The 13,362-nt window shown below is 35.5% G+C and overlaps 1 protein-coding gene across 1 annotated transcript in view; it reads left to right on the plus strand.

Annotated features, from left to right (window-relative positions):
• Window positions 1–13,362, plus strand: part of Smchd1 (structural maintenance of chromosomes flexible hinge domain containing 1) — a 149,632-nt gene that overhangs the window by 9,038 nt on the left and 127,232 nt on the right. Inside the window, exons 2-3 of the mRNA XM_076836989.1 lie at window positions 11,158–11,233; window positions 11,905–12,066. Coding sequence (XP_076693104.1) covers window positions 11,158–11,233; window positions 11,905–12,066 — 238 coding nt within the window. The remainder of the gene's footprint in view (window positions 1–11,157; window positions 11,234–11,904; window positions 12,067–13,362) is intronic.

Raw genomic sequence — 13,362 nt, forward strand, 5'->3', positions numbered from 1 at the left:
ATGTATAAAGTATGAGAACTATAAAGTACTTAGAAAAATTATGAATATAAGAATTTTACATGAAATGACAGATGAAACAAGGAAAACAAGATAATTTGCATGTCTGAATTAAATTGTAATTGATTTATTGATTAAAATCTATGATTTTTTAAATATAGGTTAAAAATTGTAAGACAGCTATCTGCTTCAGTGCAGGAAAATGCAGTCAGTCCCTGATTGAATTTGTTTTGACTTAGAATTTTTCAACTTTACAGTGGTTCAAAAGCAATATGCATTTTGCAGAAGTCATACATTGATTTTGAATTTTGATCTTATCCCAGGCTAGCAGTATGCTATAGGATACCCTCTGGTTTTTTTTACTTTCAGTATGGTATCACTTTATTCAACATCTTATTTTAAAATGGGCATTAGTGGTTGTATTATTTTGCTCAACTGTAGGCTAATATAAATCTTTTTAAGACATTTAAGGTAAACTAACATAAGCTATGATGTTTGGTAGCTTAGGTCTATGGAATGCATTTTGACTTAACATTAAGTTACAGTCTTTTGGAATGTAATCACATGGTAAATAGAGGAACAATTGTACTATATATATATATATTTTTTTTTTTTTTCAAAGAGAGAGAGAGAGAGAATTTTTTAATATTTACTTTTTAGTTTTCGGCGGACACAACATCTTTGTTTGTATGTGGTGCTGAGGATCAAACCCGAGCCGCACGCACGCCAGGCGAGTGCGCTACCACTTGAGCCACATCCCCATCCCAACAATTGTACAATCTTTGATGGATGAAATTCCTTCATTATGGTAATGCAGTTGCATATGTTGGAAGAGGGAATAAGGCTGATAGCTTTCTTACCCATAGATAAAGATACATTGAGAAAGGATGGAGTACTGAGGAAGCACGGCGCCAGCCCAGCCTAGACCGGAGGAGGAAGCCCGGCGCCAAGCCAGACCGGAGGAAGAAGCCTGAAGCCCGGCACCAAGCCAGACCGGAGGAAGAAGCCCGGCGCCAAGCCAGACCGGGGCAGGAAGCCCGGCGCCAAGCCAGACCGGGGCAGGAAGCCCGGCGCCAAGCCAGACCGGGGCAGGAGCCCGGCGCCAAGCCAGACCGGGGCAGGAAGCCCGGCGCCAAGCCAGACCGGGGCAGGAAGCCCGGCGCCAAGCCAGACCGGGGCAGGAAGCCCGGCGCCAAGCCAGACCGGGGCAGGAAGCCCGGCGCCAAGCCAGACCGGGGCAGGAAGCCTGGCCCCGCCCCACGTGCTAGTCCAGAGGAAGCCCATCAACCTTTAAAACCAATCAAAGAGGGCGTGGCTACCAGCCCAGTTTTGCGGCTGATCCAGGTACCCGGTTTCCAACTCCCCCACCCTTAGTTGCGATAACTCAGAATATTTCCCGCAAGCTTTTGGGGGTTGTAGCTATCAACGCAAAACAACTGTACAGGCACCTTATTTCCACCTCAGAGACTAGAGTAGTGAAGATACAGGTGAAAGCTCATGTCGTTTCACATTGGCTATATCCACCACCCTGAACACAGAGGCTCAAGCTAGGAATAGACAACGCCACCTACTGGAAGCGAGGAAAACAGTCTTCTGAGAGACTTTTTTTTTTTTCTCTTTCTGTCTTTTCTTCTCTTTCTTTCACAACCTCAACATATGTGAAACCAAGAACTGTGCATGAACAACCGAATCACCAAAATAATATAGAGGAATTGCATATACCCCATCTTCCCCCCATTTTTTCTTTATTTCTTACTTTCTTTTTCCTTCTCTCTTATTTCTCTTTTCTTTCTTGTTATTTTTTTCTTTTCTTCATTTGTATTCCCTCTATCCCACTTTCAACCTCCTAATTTTTGCTATGTATACATAGGGTAACTATCTAAATACAGATAGGAGGTTGAGTCTATACATTCTTCCATAAATTACCAGTCTATTGATTAGAGTTCTCCAAAGTTGCTAAGTTAGTTTAACCTCATACCCTCACTCCTTTCCCTCTAAGTATAACATTCTTCGTCTGAAATTAAGTTTTCTATATGCCACCAGATATGGTATGCCTTTTATGAAACTAATGACTATATTCTTAAATAATAATTAAAACCAATATCTATAGACTTAGACTCTAACTATAAGTGTATTAATAATGAAAACTTGTGCTTAGATGATGTACTGTTGATATTGGGAACTATTAACATTGTCTTTCTCAGAAAAAGAGGGATTTTGGAGCTATACAAGAACAATATAAATATATAAGGGGAAAACCATTAACACAACAGTTTCACAAAGCTAGAAAGAAACATGAGTAGTATGAAAAGACAAGAAAAGAAAGGACCACAAACAAACAGGTCAATTCAACATTAGGTGTGGTAATATCTGCAGCTGATGGAATGTCAGATAAAGAGTTCAGGATATACATGCTTCAGATGATCTGGAGTCTCGAGGAAGACATTATACAGCAAATTCAGACAATGAAAGATCACTTTGACAATGAATTACATAAACAGATCCAAGAAGCAAAAGATCAACTCTATAGGGAGACAGAAGATATTATAAAAAGAAACAGAAATCTTGGAAATGCAGGAAACAATAAACCAAATTAAAAACTCAAATGAGACTATTGTCAGCAGAGTAGAACACTTAGAAGATAGAACTTCAGACAACGAAGACAAAGTTTTTCAACTTGAAAAGAACATAGCTCAGCAAGAATGTTAAGAAACCATGAGCAGAACATCCAAGAATTATGGGATAACATAAAGAAACCAAACTTAAGAGTTATTGGGATACAAGAGGGTTTAGAGGTCCAAACCAAAGGAATGAGCAATCTATTCAATGAAATAATACTAGAAAACTTCCCAGACATAAAGAATGAAAAAGAAATCCAAATACTAGAAGCCTACAGGACACCGAATGTACAAAATCATAAGAGATCCACACCAAGACACAATAATGAATATGCCCAACATACAGATTAAGGAGAGAATCTTAAAAGCCATAAGAGAGAGGAAGCAGATTACATTTAGGGGTAATCCAATCAGGATAACAGCTAATCTTTTAACACAGACTCTGAAAGCTAGAAGATCCTGCAACAACATATTTCAAACGCTGAAAGAAAAAGGGTTCCAACCAAGAATCATGTATCCAGCGAAATTAAGCTTCAGGATTGAAGATGAAATAAAAATCTTCCACGATAAACGAAAGTTAAAAGAATTTGCCGCTAGAAAACCAGCTCTTCAAAACATCTTTGGCAAAACATTACAGGAAGAGGAAATGAAAAATAACAATGAAAACCAACAGCGCTAGGTAGTACAGTAAAGGAAAAACATAATCAAAGAGGGTAAACAAATCATGTTAAGTAACATACATAAACAAATATGGCTGGAAGTACAAACCATATCTCAGTAGTAACCCTAAATGTTAATGGCTTAAATTCACCAATCGAGACACGGGCTAGTAGAATAGATTAAAAAAAAAGATCCAACAATATGCTGCCTACAGGAGACTCATCTGATCGAAAAAGACATACACAGACTGAAGGTAAAAGGTTGAGAAAAATCATACCACTCATATGGACCCCGGAAGCAAGCAGGGGTGTCCATACTTGTATCAAATAAAATAGACATCAAGCCAAAGTTAATCAAAAGGGATAAACAAGGACACTACATACTGCTCAAGGGATCCATACACCAACAAGACTTAACGATCATTAATTTATGTGCCCCAAACAATGGTGCAGCTACGTTCATCAAACTCTTCTCAAGTTCAAGAGTCAAATAGACCACAACACAATAATCATGGGAAATTTTAACACACCTCTCTCACCACTGGACAGATCTTCCAAACAAAAGTTGAATAAAGAAACCATAGAGCTCAATAATATAATTAATAACTTAGACTTAATTGATATATACAGAATATACCACCCAACATCAAGCGGATACACTTTCTTCTCAGCAGCACATGGATCCTTCTCAAAAACAGATCATATATTATGTCACAGGGCAAATCTTAGAAATTACAAGGGAGTAGAGATACTGCCATGTATTTTATCTGATCATAATGGAATGAAATTGGAAATCAATAATAAAATAAGAAAGAAAAATCCTACATCACATGGAGAATAAACAATATGCTACTGAATGAACAAAGGGTTACAGAAGACATCAAAGAGGAAATTAAAAAATTCTTAGAGGTAAATGAAAACTCAGACACAACATATTGAAATCTCTGTGACACTATGAAAGCAGTACTAAGAGGAAAATTCATTTCATGGAGTTCATTCCTTAAAAGAAGGAAAAGCCAACAAATAAATGACCTCACACTCCACTTCGAAGCCTTAGAAAAAGAGGAACAAATCAGCAGCAAATACAGTAGAAGGCAAGAAATAATTAAAATCAGAGATGAAATTGAAACAAAAGAAACAATCCAGAAAATTGACAAAACTAAAAGTTGGTTCTTTGAAAAAATAAATAAGATTGATAGACCACTAGCCATGCTAACAAAGAGAGGAAGAGAGAGAACCCAAATTACTAGCTTATGGGATGAAACAGGCAACATCACAACAGACAATTCAGAAATACAGAAGATAAAATTAGAAATTATTTTGAAACCCTATACTCTAATAAACTAGAGGATAGTGAAGGCATCAATGAATTCCTTAAGGCATATGAGCTACCCAGATTGAGTCAGGATGATATAAACAACCTAAACAGACCAATATCAAGTGAGGAAATAGAAGAAGCCATCACAAGACTACCAACCAAGAAAAGCCCAGGACTGGAGGGATATACAGCAGAGTTTTATAAGAACTTTAAAGAAGAACTAATACCAATACTCTACAATGTATTTCAGGAGATAGAAAAAGAGGGAGTACTTCCAAATTCATTCTATGAGGCCAATATCACCCTGATTCCTAAACCAGATAGACACCTCAAAGAAACAAAACTACAGACCAATATCCCTAATGAATTTAGATGCAAAAATCCTCAATAAAATTCTGGCAAATCGGATATAAAAACATATCAAAAAGATCCTGCACCATGACCAAGTGGGATTCATCCCTGGGATGCAAGGCTGGTTGAATATACGGAAATCAATAAATGTGATTTACCACATCAATAGACTTAAAGATAAGAACCATATGATCATCTCGATAGATGCTGAAAAAGCATTCGACAAAATACAGCATCTCTTTATGTTCAAAACTCTAGAAAAATTAGGGGTAACAAGAAATTGCCTCAACTTGGTGAAAGCTGTATACGCTAAGCCTCAGGCCAGCATCATTCTAAATGGAGAAAAATTGAGGGCATTCCCTTTAAAATCTGGAACAAGACAGGGATGCCCTCTCTCACCACTTCTTTTCAACATAGTTCTTGAAACACTATCCAGAGCAATTAGACAAAAGAAATTAAAGGCATAACTATGGGAAAAGAAGAACTTAAATTATCACTATTTGCAGATGACATGATCCTATACCTAGCAGACCCAAAAAATTCAACCAAGAAACTTCTAGAACTAGTAAATGAATTCAGCAAAGTGGCAGGATATAAAATCAATACCAATAAATCAAAGGCATTCCTGTATATCAGTGACAAATTCTCTGAAATGGAAATGAGGACAGTACTCCATTCACAATATCCTCAAAAAAAAAAAAAAAACACCTGGGAATCAACAAAAGAGGTGAAAGAGCTATACAATGAAAACTACAGAACCCTGAAGACAGAAATAGAAGAAGACCTTAGAAGATGGAAGGATTTACCTTGCTCATGGATTGGTAGAATTAATATTATTAAGGTGGCCATACTATCAAAAGCACTTTACAGATTCAGTGCAATTCCCATCAAAATCCCAATGACATTCCTTGCAGAAATAGAAAAAGCAATCATGAAATTCATCTGGAAAAACAAGAGACCCAGAATAGCTAAAGTAATTCTAAGCAGGAAGAGTGAAATTGGTGGTTTCGCGATTCCAGATTTTAAACTACGTTATAGAGCAATAGTAACAAAACAGCATGGTACTGGCACCAAAACAGGCTGGTAGACCAATGGTACAAAATAGAGGACACAGAGACAAATCCACAAAATTACAACTACCTTACTACTACAACTAATATAGACAAAGGTGCTAAAACCATGCAATGGAGAAAGGAATAGCATCTTCAACAAATGGTGCTGGGAAAACTGGAAATCCATATGCAACAAAATGAAATTGAATCCCTTTCTCTCACCATGCACAAAAGTCAACTCAAAATGGATCAAGGAGCTAGGAATCAGACCAGAGACTCTGCGTCTAATGGAAGGTAAAGTTGGTCCTATTCTTCATCACATGGGGCAGGCCCCAAATTTATTAATAAGACACCTATAACACAAGAGTTAAAACCAAGAATCAACAAATGGCACGAATTCAAAATAAAAAGTTTTTTCTTAGCAAGAGAAATAATATGCGAGTGAATAGGGAGCCTGCATCCTGGGAACAAATTTTTACCCCTCAACATCAGATAGAGCTCTAATCTCTAGAATATACAAAGAACTCAAAAAGTTAAACAATAAAAAGCAAATAACCCAATCAACAAATGGGCCAAGGACTTGAACAGACACTTCTCAGAGGAGGACATACAATCAATCTACAAATACACGAAAAGATGCTCACCATCTCTAGCAATCAGAGAAATGCAAATTAAAACTACTCTAAGATACCATCTCACTCCAATAAGAATGGCAGCCATTATGAAGTCAAACAACAATAAGTGCTGGCGAGGATGCAGGGAAAAAGGTACATTCATCATTGCTGGTGGGACTGCAAATTGGTGCAGCCAGTTTGGAAAGCAGTATGGAGATTCCTTGGAAAACTTCTAATGGAACCACCATTTGACCCAGCTATTCCCCTTCTCGGACTATACACAAAAGACCTAAGAAGAGCATACTATAGGGACACAGCCACATCAATGTTTATAGCAGCACAATTCACAATAGCTAGACTATGGAACCAACCTAGATGACCTTCAATAAATGAATGGATTAAAAAAATGTGGCATTTATACACAATGGAATATTACTCAGCACTAAAAAATAATAAAATCATGGCATTTGCAGGGAAATAGATGGCATTAGAGCAGATTATGCTAAATGAAGTTAGCCAATCCCTAAAAAGTCAAATGCCGAATGTCTTCTCTGATATAAGGAGGGTGACTCAAAATGGGATAGGAGGAAGAGCATGAGAAGAAGACTATCACTAAATAGGGAAGAGAGGTGGGAGGGAAAAAGAGGGAGAAGAGGAGTTGCACAGAAGATGGAAGGAGAACCTCATTGTTATACAGAATACATATATGATGTTGTAATGAGAAAAAGAAAAAAAAAGAAATGTGTCATATTAGATTAGATATACAGAAAGGATGGGAGAGGAGGGGAGGAGTAGGGATGATAGGAAGGGCAGCAGAATAGACTAGACAATATGATTGATGTATGTACATTCCATGTATGTATTATATATCAAAATGCATTCTACTGTCATGCATGACAAAAAAAAATAAATAAAAATTTTAAAAAAAGATACATTGAAAGATGAGGGGCAGAAGGTTTCTATATAATTAGTGGCTTGCTAGATGAAGTATTCTATGCAATTATCCTAGAAAGCTCCTCAAGAAAATTTAAAAATAATTGATTTACGGAGAGAATTATGAAATAATTAGATATAAATTCCTTTCAGTTGTACATTAATCTGCAGTCATTTGCAGTTTTTTCAGTAATTGTAAAAGTGTATTTTGTTATAGAGGATGTATTAGTGCATGATCTGACAGTTGGAACATTGTAGAAATAAAGCAGTAATGATCGATAAATGCCTGTCACAATTATATAGAAACCTAATATAAATCTATTAAATAAATAGAATCTTATTTACTTTATGTCTAGGGCCTTATTTCTCTAGGGTGGAACTACTTAGTATAAAAGTGTCTTTAAGCTTCCTAAAGTAAGCCAAATTGCTTTCCAATATGGTTGTACAAATTTTTGAGTCTTGTTATTGTGTAAGTTGCTATTTCCTTATGTGGAAACTTATACTTGATAGAACTGAAAATGTTTTACCTACCTGATGGATATGGCATCAAGTTATTTTAATTTCTTTGATAACTAGTTGAGCATCTTGTCCACCTTCCTTGCCTGGGGATTGAATCCAGGGACGCTCCACCTCTGAGCTACACACCCAGTTTTTTTTTTATTTTCTAAGTTACTGAGGCTGTTTTGGATCTTATAGTACTTCTGCCTCAGAGTCCCAAGTAGCTGGGATTACAAGCATGTGTCACTGCACCTATCTGGGTTGAATATCTTTTTATGTTTTCTAGTCTTTTTCCTTTATGGCTTGCATGATTTGTATCTTTTCAGAAATCCTTTCTACTCTTTTAAAATTATGCTTTTGTGTTTTCCACAAATTTGAATTAATATGCAGCCTCTTTGGGGTTAGAGGTATCATTCAGTGGAAGAGATAGCACTTTCATAGTTAATATAAGACCCTGGGTTGGATTGACAGCACCACCAAAAAGAAAATAATGTTTCTATGTGGCATAGTGTCACCTCTCCTACCTATATCTACCAAGCTCCCCATGCATATGTGTGTGGGTCTGTTTGAGAACCTTTTATCTTCTTTTGTTGGTCTTTTATAGGATATTTTAAAATAGATTTTTTTAAAAATGTAAAGCTTCAAATGTTTACAAAGAGAGAATTATGTAAGGAACTTTCCATACTCATCACCAATATTTAGCAGTTACCAAGAATTGGCCAAGCTGGCATAATTTTGTCTTTAATGTATTTTAAAGCTTATTGTAGATCTTAGATGAAGAATATAAAGGTAAAATCAACTATTATACCATCAGGATTAAGCATCTTGTATAGTATTTCAGTCCGTATTCATTTTTATCTGTTTTATTAAAAATGTCTATAGTTTGTTTAAATCACAATTCAACAAGGTCCTCAGGTTTAACTATTTTCCTCCCCATTCTTTCTGGGGATCTAACCCAAGTCCTTACTGCATGCTAGGCAAACGTTCTACCGTTAAGCCTATATCCCTGTCCCCATCTGTTTCCTAATTCTTTTAAATCCTTGAGCAACCCCATTCTATCTTTAATCTTCTTGCTGTTGACCTGTTGAAGGAATCAACGAGGTAATTCATTAATATTTCCACACTCTGGATTATTCAGTGCTCTCGTTTAACTTTTATTTCTGTGTTCTGTAAACTAAAAGTTAGCTTTAAAGATTTTTTTAGAGCTGGGAGTGGTGGCATACCTGTAATCCTGGAGGCTCTGGAGACAGAGGCAGGAGGATTTCGAGTTCAAAGCCAGCCTCAGCAAAAGTGAGGTGCTAAGTAATTCAGTGAGACCCTGTCTCTAAATAACATACAAAATAGGGATAGGGATGTGGCTCAGTGATCGAGTGCCCCTGAGTTCAGTCCCCAGTACCAAACCAAACCAAACCAAAAAAACCATTATTAGATTTAGATTAAATTTCTTTGGGGTAGAGAGACAAAGGAGTACTTTGTAGGTAGTATGATACTTCATATCACGTCACATCAGGAGTCACATAATGTGTGAATGTTTTACCTATTCCTAGCAGTGTTAATGTTGAATTTGTGGAATTCAGGTGGTTTCATCTTAATCCCTTCATAATAAGATGTTGATCAAGTGGTTCATTAAATGATGATATTCGGATTGTCGTTCCTCCTATATTTATTAGCTAGAATTCTTTAAAACAATTTTGTCTCATCAACTCAAGTTATTTGGTTATCATGAAATACAAGAAAGTAATATCGTGAAATACAAGGAAGACAGGATAAATGATTGATTTGTCCCCTTTCGTTTGTGTGTGTTCTGAGTAAGGAGTCAGTGCCCTACTTAGTTCTAATAATGACCTAAAAGGATTGTTTTATATCACTATTGTAATTTGAGTATCATGAATGTAGATTATTTCTAGGTGACTTCAAGTGGGAAGTCTAGATTAACTATTTTATCGCTGAAGCAGAAGCCTTTTCTTCTAACTATACATCATCATTGTATTAATTTCATTTTAGAAAAAAACATGTCTTTTAGTTTAAATGAGAATGAAAACATAAATTTCTAATTTTTATTTGTTAGTTGTGATATTTCACAGTTCATGTTTTCATTGGTCATGCATATTTCTTTTTGGTACCAGGGATTTAACTGAGCAATGCTTAACCACTGAACCGTATCCCCAGCCCATTTTTAAATTTTTAATTTTGAGACACGGTTTAAGTTGTTTAGGACTTTATTAAATTTCTGAGGCTGGCTTTCAACTTGCAATCCTTCTGCTTCAGCCTCCCAAGCCCCTAGAATTACAGGTACACCATGCCTGGCTATATTTTTCCTTTTGATTAGTCATGTCTTGATGTACTCCTTTTCATTCTTGAGTTTTTACCTTTTTGATTTATTAAGGCTTTTTATTTCTTATTGCAATTTCCCACTCTAATTTATAATTTTTTTAAAAAATTTATTTTTTAGTTGTAGTTGGGCACAATACCTTTATTTTACTTATTTTTATGTGGTGTTGAGGATTGAACTCAGGGCTTTGCAAATGCTAGGCGAGTGCTCTACTGCTGAGCCTCAACCCCAGCCCCTCTAATTTATAATTTGCTTTAAGGTTTTAAGATTATTTTTTTTGAAAGGGGATAGAATAGAATAGATGTAAAGTTTCACGCATCTTGCTTATTGCCACTATTCTTACCTTAGTGTTCTGTCATATTCTCTTCTGTTTTATTTGTTTTGTTTTTATATACTTAAGTATTTTTATGAAATAAGTGTTATGTTAATGCTTTGCTTTAAATAAAATGTTTACTTTTATAATGACATGAAATAACATGTCTTTGTCAGGGTGGGCCATGCTAATGTTGTGTTCCTTTCAAAACATTCCACCTAATCACTAGTGTTACTAGGTGGCATATTGTTGAAGAAAAAGAACCTTGTTTAAAACAAAGAAGTAATTTATAATTTACATGGGTTTATGTTATATTAATTTTACAAAGGAAAATATGAAAATACTGAGTTATATTTTCTAGTAATTGTTGCAGGATTATAATATACTATCAGTATTCACATTCTTGCTAATTTGAATAATGCATTAATTTCTTTTCTGAAATAATTCATTTTATTTCTCTTATTTTAACTAGACACTTGGCATTTCACCTGAAGAAAAATTTGTTATTACAACAACAAGTAGGAAAGAAATTACCTGTGATAATTTTGGTGAGTAATGATGTTTTAAATTAAGCACTTGCTTTTAAATTTAATGTGTAATGATAGGGCAATAACTATTACACAAATATGTATTCAAAACTATTGATAGTTTGGTTATTTTTATGTGATGGAAGAGAAAAAATGGCTGTTTGTGCATAGTTTACTCATAAGTCATTTTTTCAAGCCTGATTATAGAATAGTAGTTGCTATCAGGGCTACAAAAGATAAGACCTTTCTCAACCCTTAGCACAGTTTGGACCTCAAGCTGACTTTTAGCTTCAACTTAAACTTATTTTGAATTCTTCCATTTTCTGTTTTTACCTATTCCATTTTCTGTTAAGTTTTTAGGACCTGCCAGTTTTTCATGCCTGATTCCTTTTAAATATAACCATTCTTCTCCATTCATGTTAATACCACTCTAATGCAGAGCCTCATTTTGATTTTCTGTGATAGTTTAACTTATTATGAATTGAGTTTTCAGATGAGTTGAAATATTTTTACCTGTTTAATTGGTGTATCCTTAACAAAATAGCTGAATTTTTAGATCAGTTCATTATTTGAGGGTTTTCCTGTACCATTGTTAATATATTACATAGATAAAATCAACATACTCAAAATTGTAAGTTCATTGAATTTTACGATACTAACCTAGCACTTAAGATTTTAACTCTTGATTACAGATGAAACTGTTAAAGATGGAGTCACTCTGTACCTGTTACAGTCAGTCAATCAGTTACTACTAACAGCTACAAAAGAACGAATTGACTTCCTACCTCACTATGACACATTGGTTAAAAGTGGCATGTATGAATATTATGCAAGTGAAGGACAAAATCCCTTGCGTAAGTATCTCATTCATGGTAATTTTGATAAACTGTTACTCTCCTTTATTCCATGGTCCCATTTCTTCAAGTTTTATAAATCCTCTCATTTTAGAAGAGTCTGACCACTCATTTTGAGCTTGCTGTCTCAACTCCTTTTCTTCATAGCATACTTTTTTTTTTTTTTAACCTAAGTCATCTTCAAAGTAAAAATAATCACCTTTAAAGCTACTCTACTAGTGGAACTCATATTCCTTATCAATACATGAGGAATCTTATTCCTTGTATCTTTTCATCTATTGTATGTTTTTCTCTCCTGATTTATTCTTCTTGGCCTCCTACAAACTTCTTACAATTATGAAATCTCCTTGAATGAGTTGACTGTTTTCACTATCAACAGCACTTTTCTTCTCTTCTTTCCTTCTTACTCTGACTAGGTGTCTGTCCCTGCCTAATTTTAGGGTCAAATTTGGTCATTTTTAGTTAAATTTTGAAAATCTAGCATCAATTTTCAGTTATTTGTCATAGTTAAATCACTTTGTCAACCTTGATACACTTTTTTCACTTGACTTTTAAGAGACCACATTGTATTACTTGGTGCTGGGATTGAACCCAGTCTCACATGCTAGGTATGTCCTCTACCCTAAGACCTTAGACCATGTTCTCTTAGTTATTTCTTACTCTGCCTATCCTTTATTTTCTCTCCCCACATTCTTTTTTTGTTGTTGATGTTCTTTTTAGATATACATGACAAGAGAATGCATTTTTATGTACCATACACACATGGAATATGACTTATTCTAATTAGGATTCCATTCTTATGGTTGAACATGATGTGGAGTTATGCTGGTCGTATTCATATATTCATTCACTGTATTTAGTATTCTGTTCCCCCTCCCTTCCCTTCATTCCCCTTTGTCTTATTCAGTGACACCCCCCACCCCTATTGTATGTTAGCATCCACATATTAGAGAGAACTTTTGGCCTTATGGCTGAGTAATATTCCATTGTGTATATATACCACATTGTCTTTTTAAAAAAAATATTTATTTTTTTGTAGTTGTACACAATAACTTTTATTTATTTGTTTTTATGTGGTGCTGAGGATCAAACCCAGGACCTTGCATGTGCGAGGCGAGCGCTCTACCACTGAGCCATAACCCCAGCCCTACTACATTGTCTTTATTCACTCATCTGTTGGGCATCTAGGTTGGTTCTTTCCCCACTTTTTTTTTTTTTTCCAGTTGTAGATGCACACAATGACTTTATTTATTTCTCTTTATATGGTGCTGAGGATCAAACCCAGGGCCTCACACG

The sequence above is a fragment of the Callospermophilus lateralis genome, chromosome 17 (assembly GCF_048772815.1).
Source record: "Callospermophilus lateralis isolate mCalLat2 chromosome 17, mCalLat2.hap1, whole genome shotgun sequence".
Taxonomy (NCBI): domain Eukaryota; kingdom Metazoa; phylum Chordata; class Mammalia; order Rodentia; family Sciuridae; genus Callospermophilus; species Callospermophilus lateralis.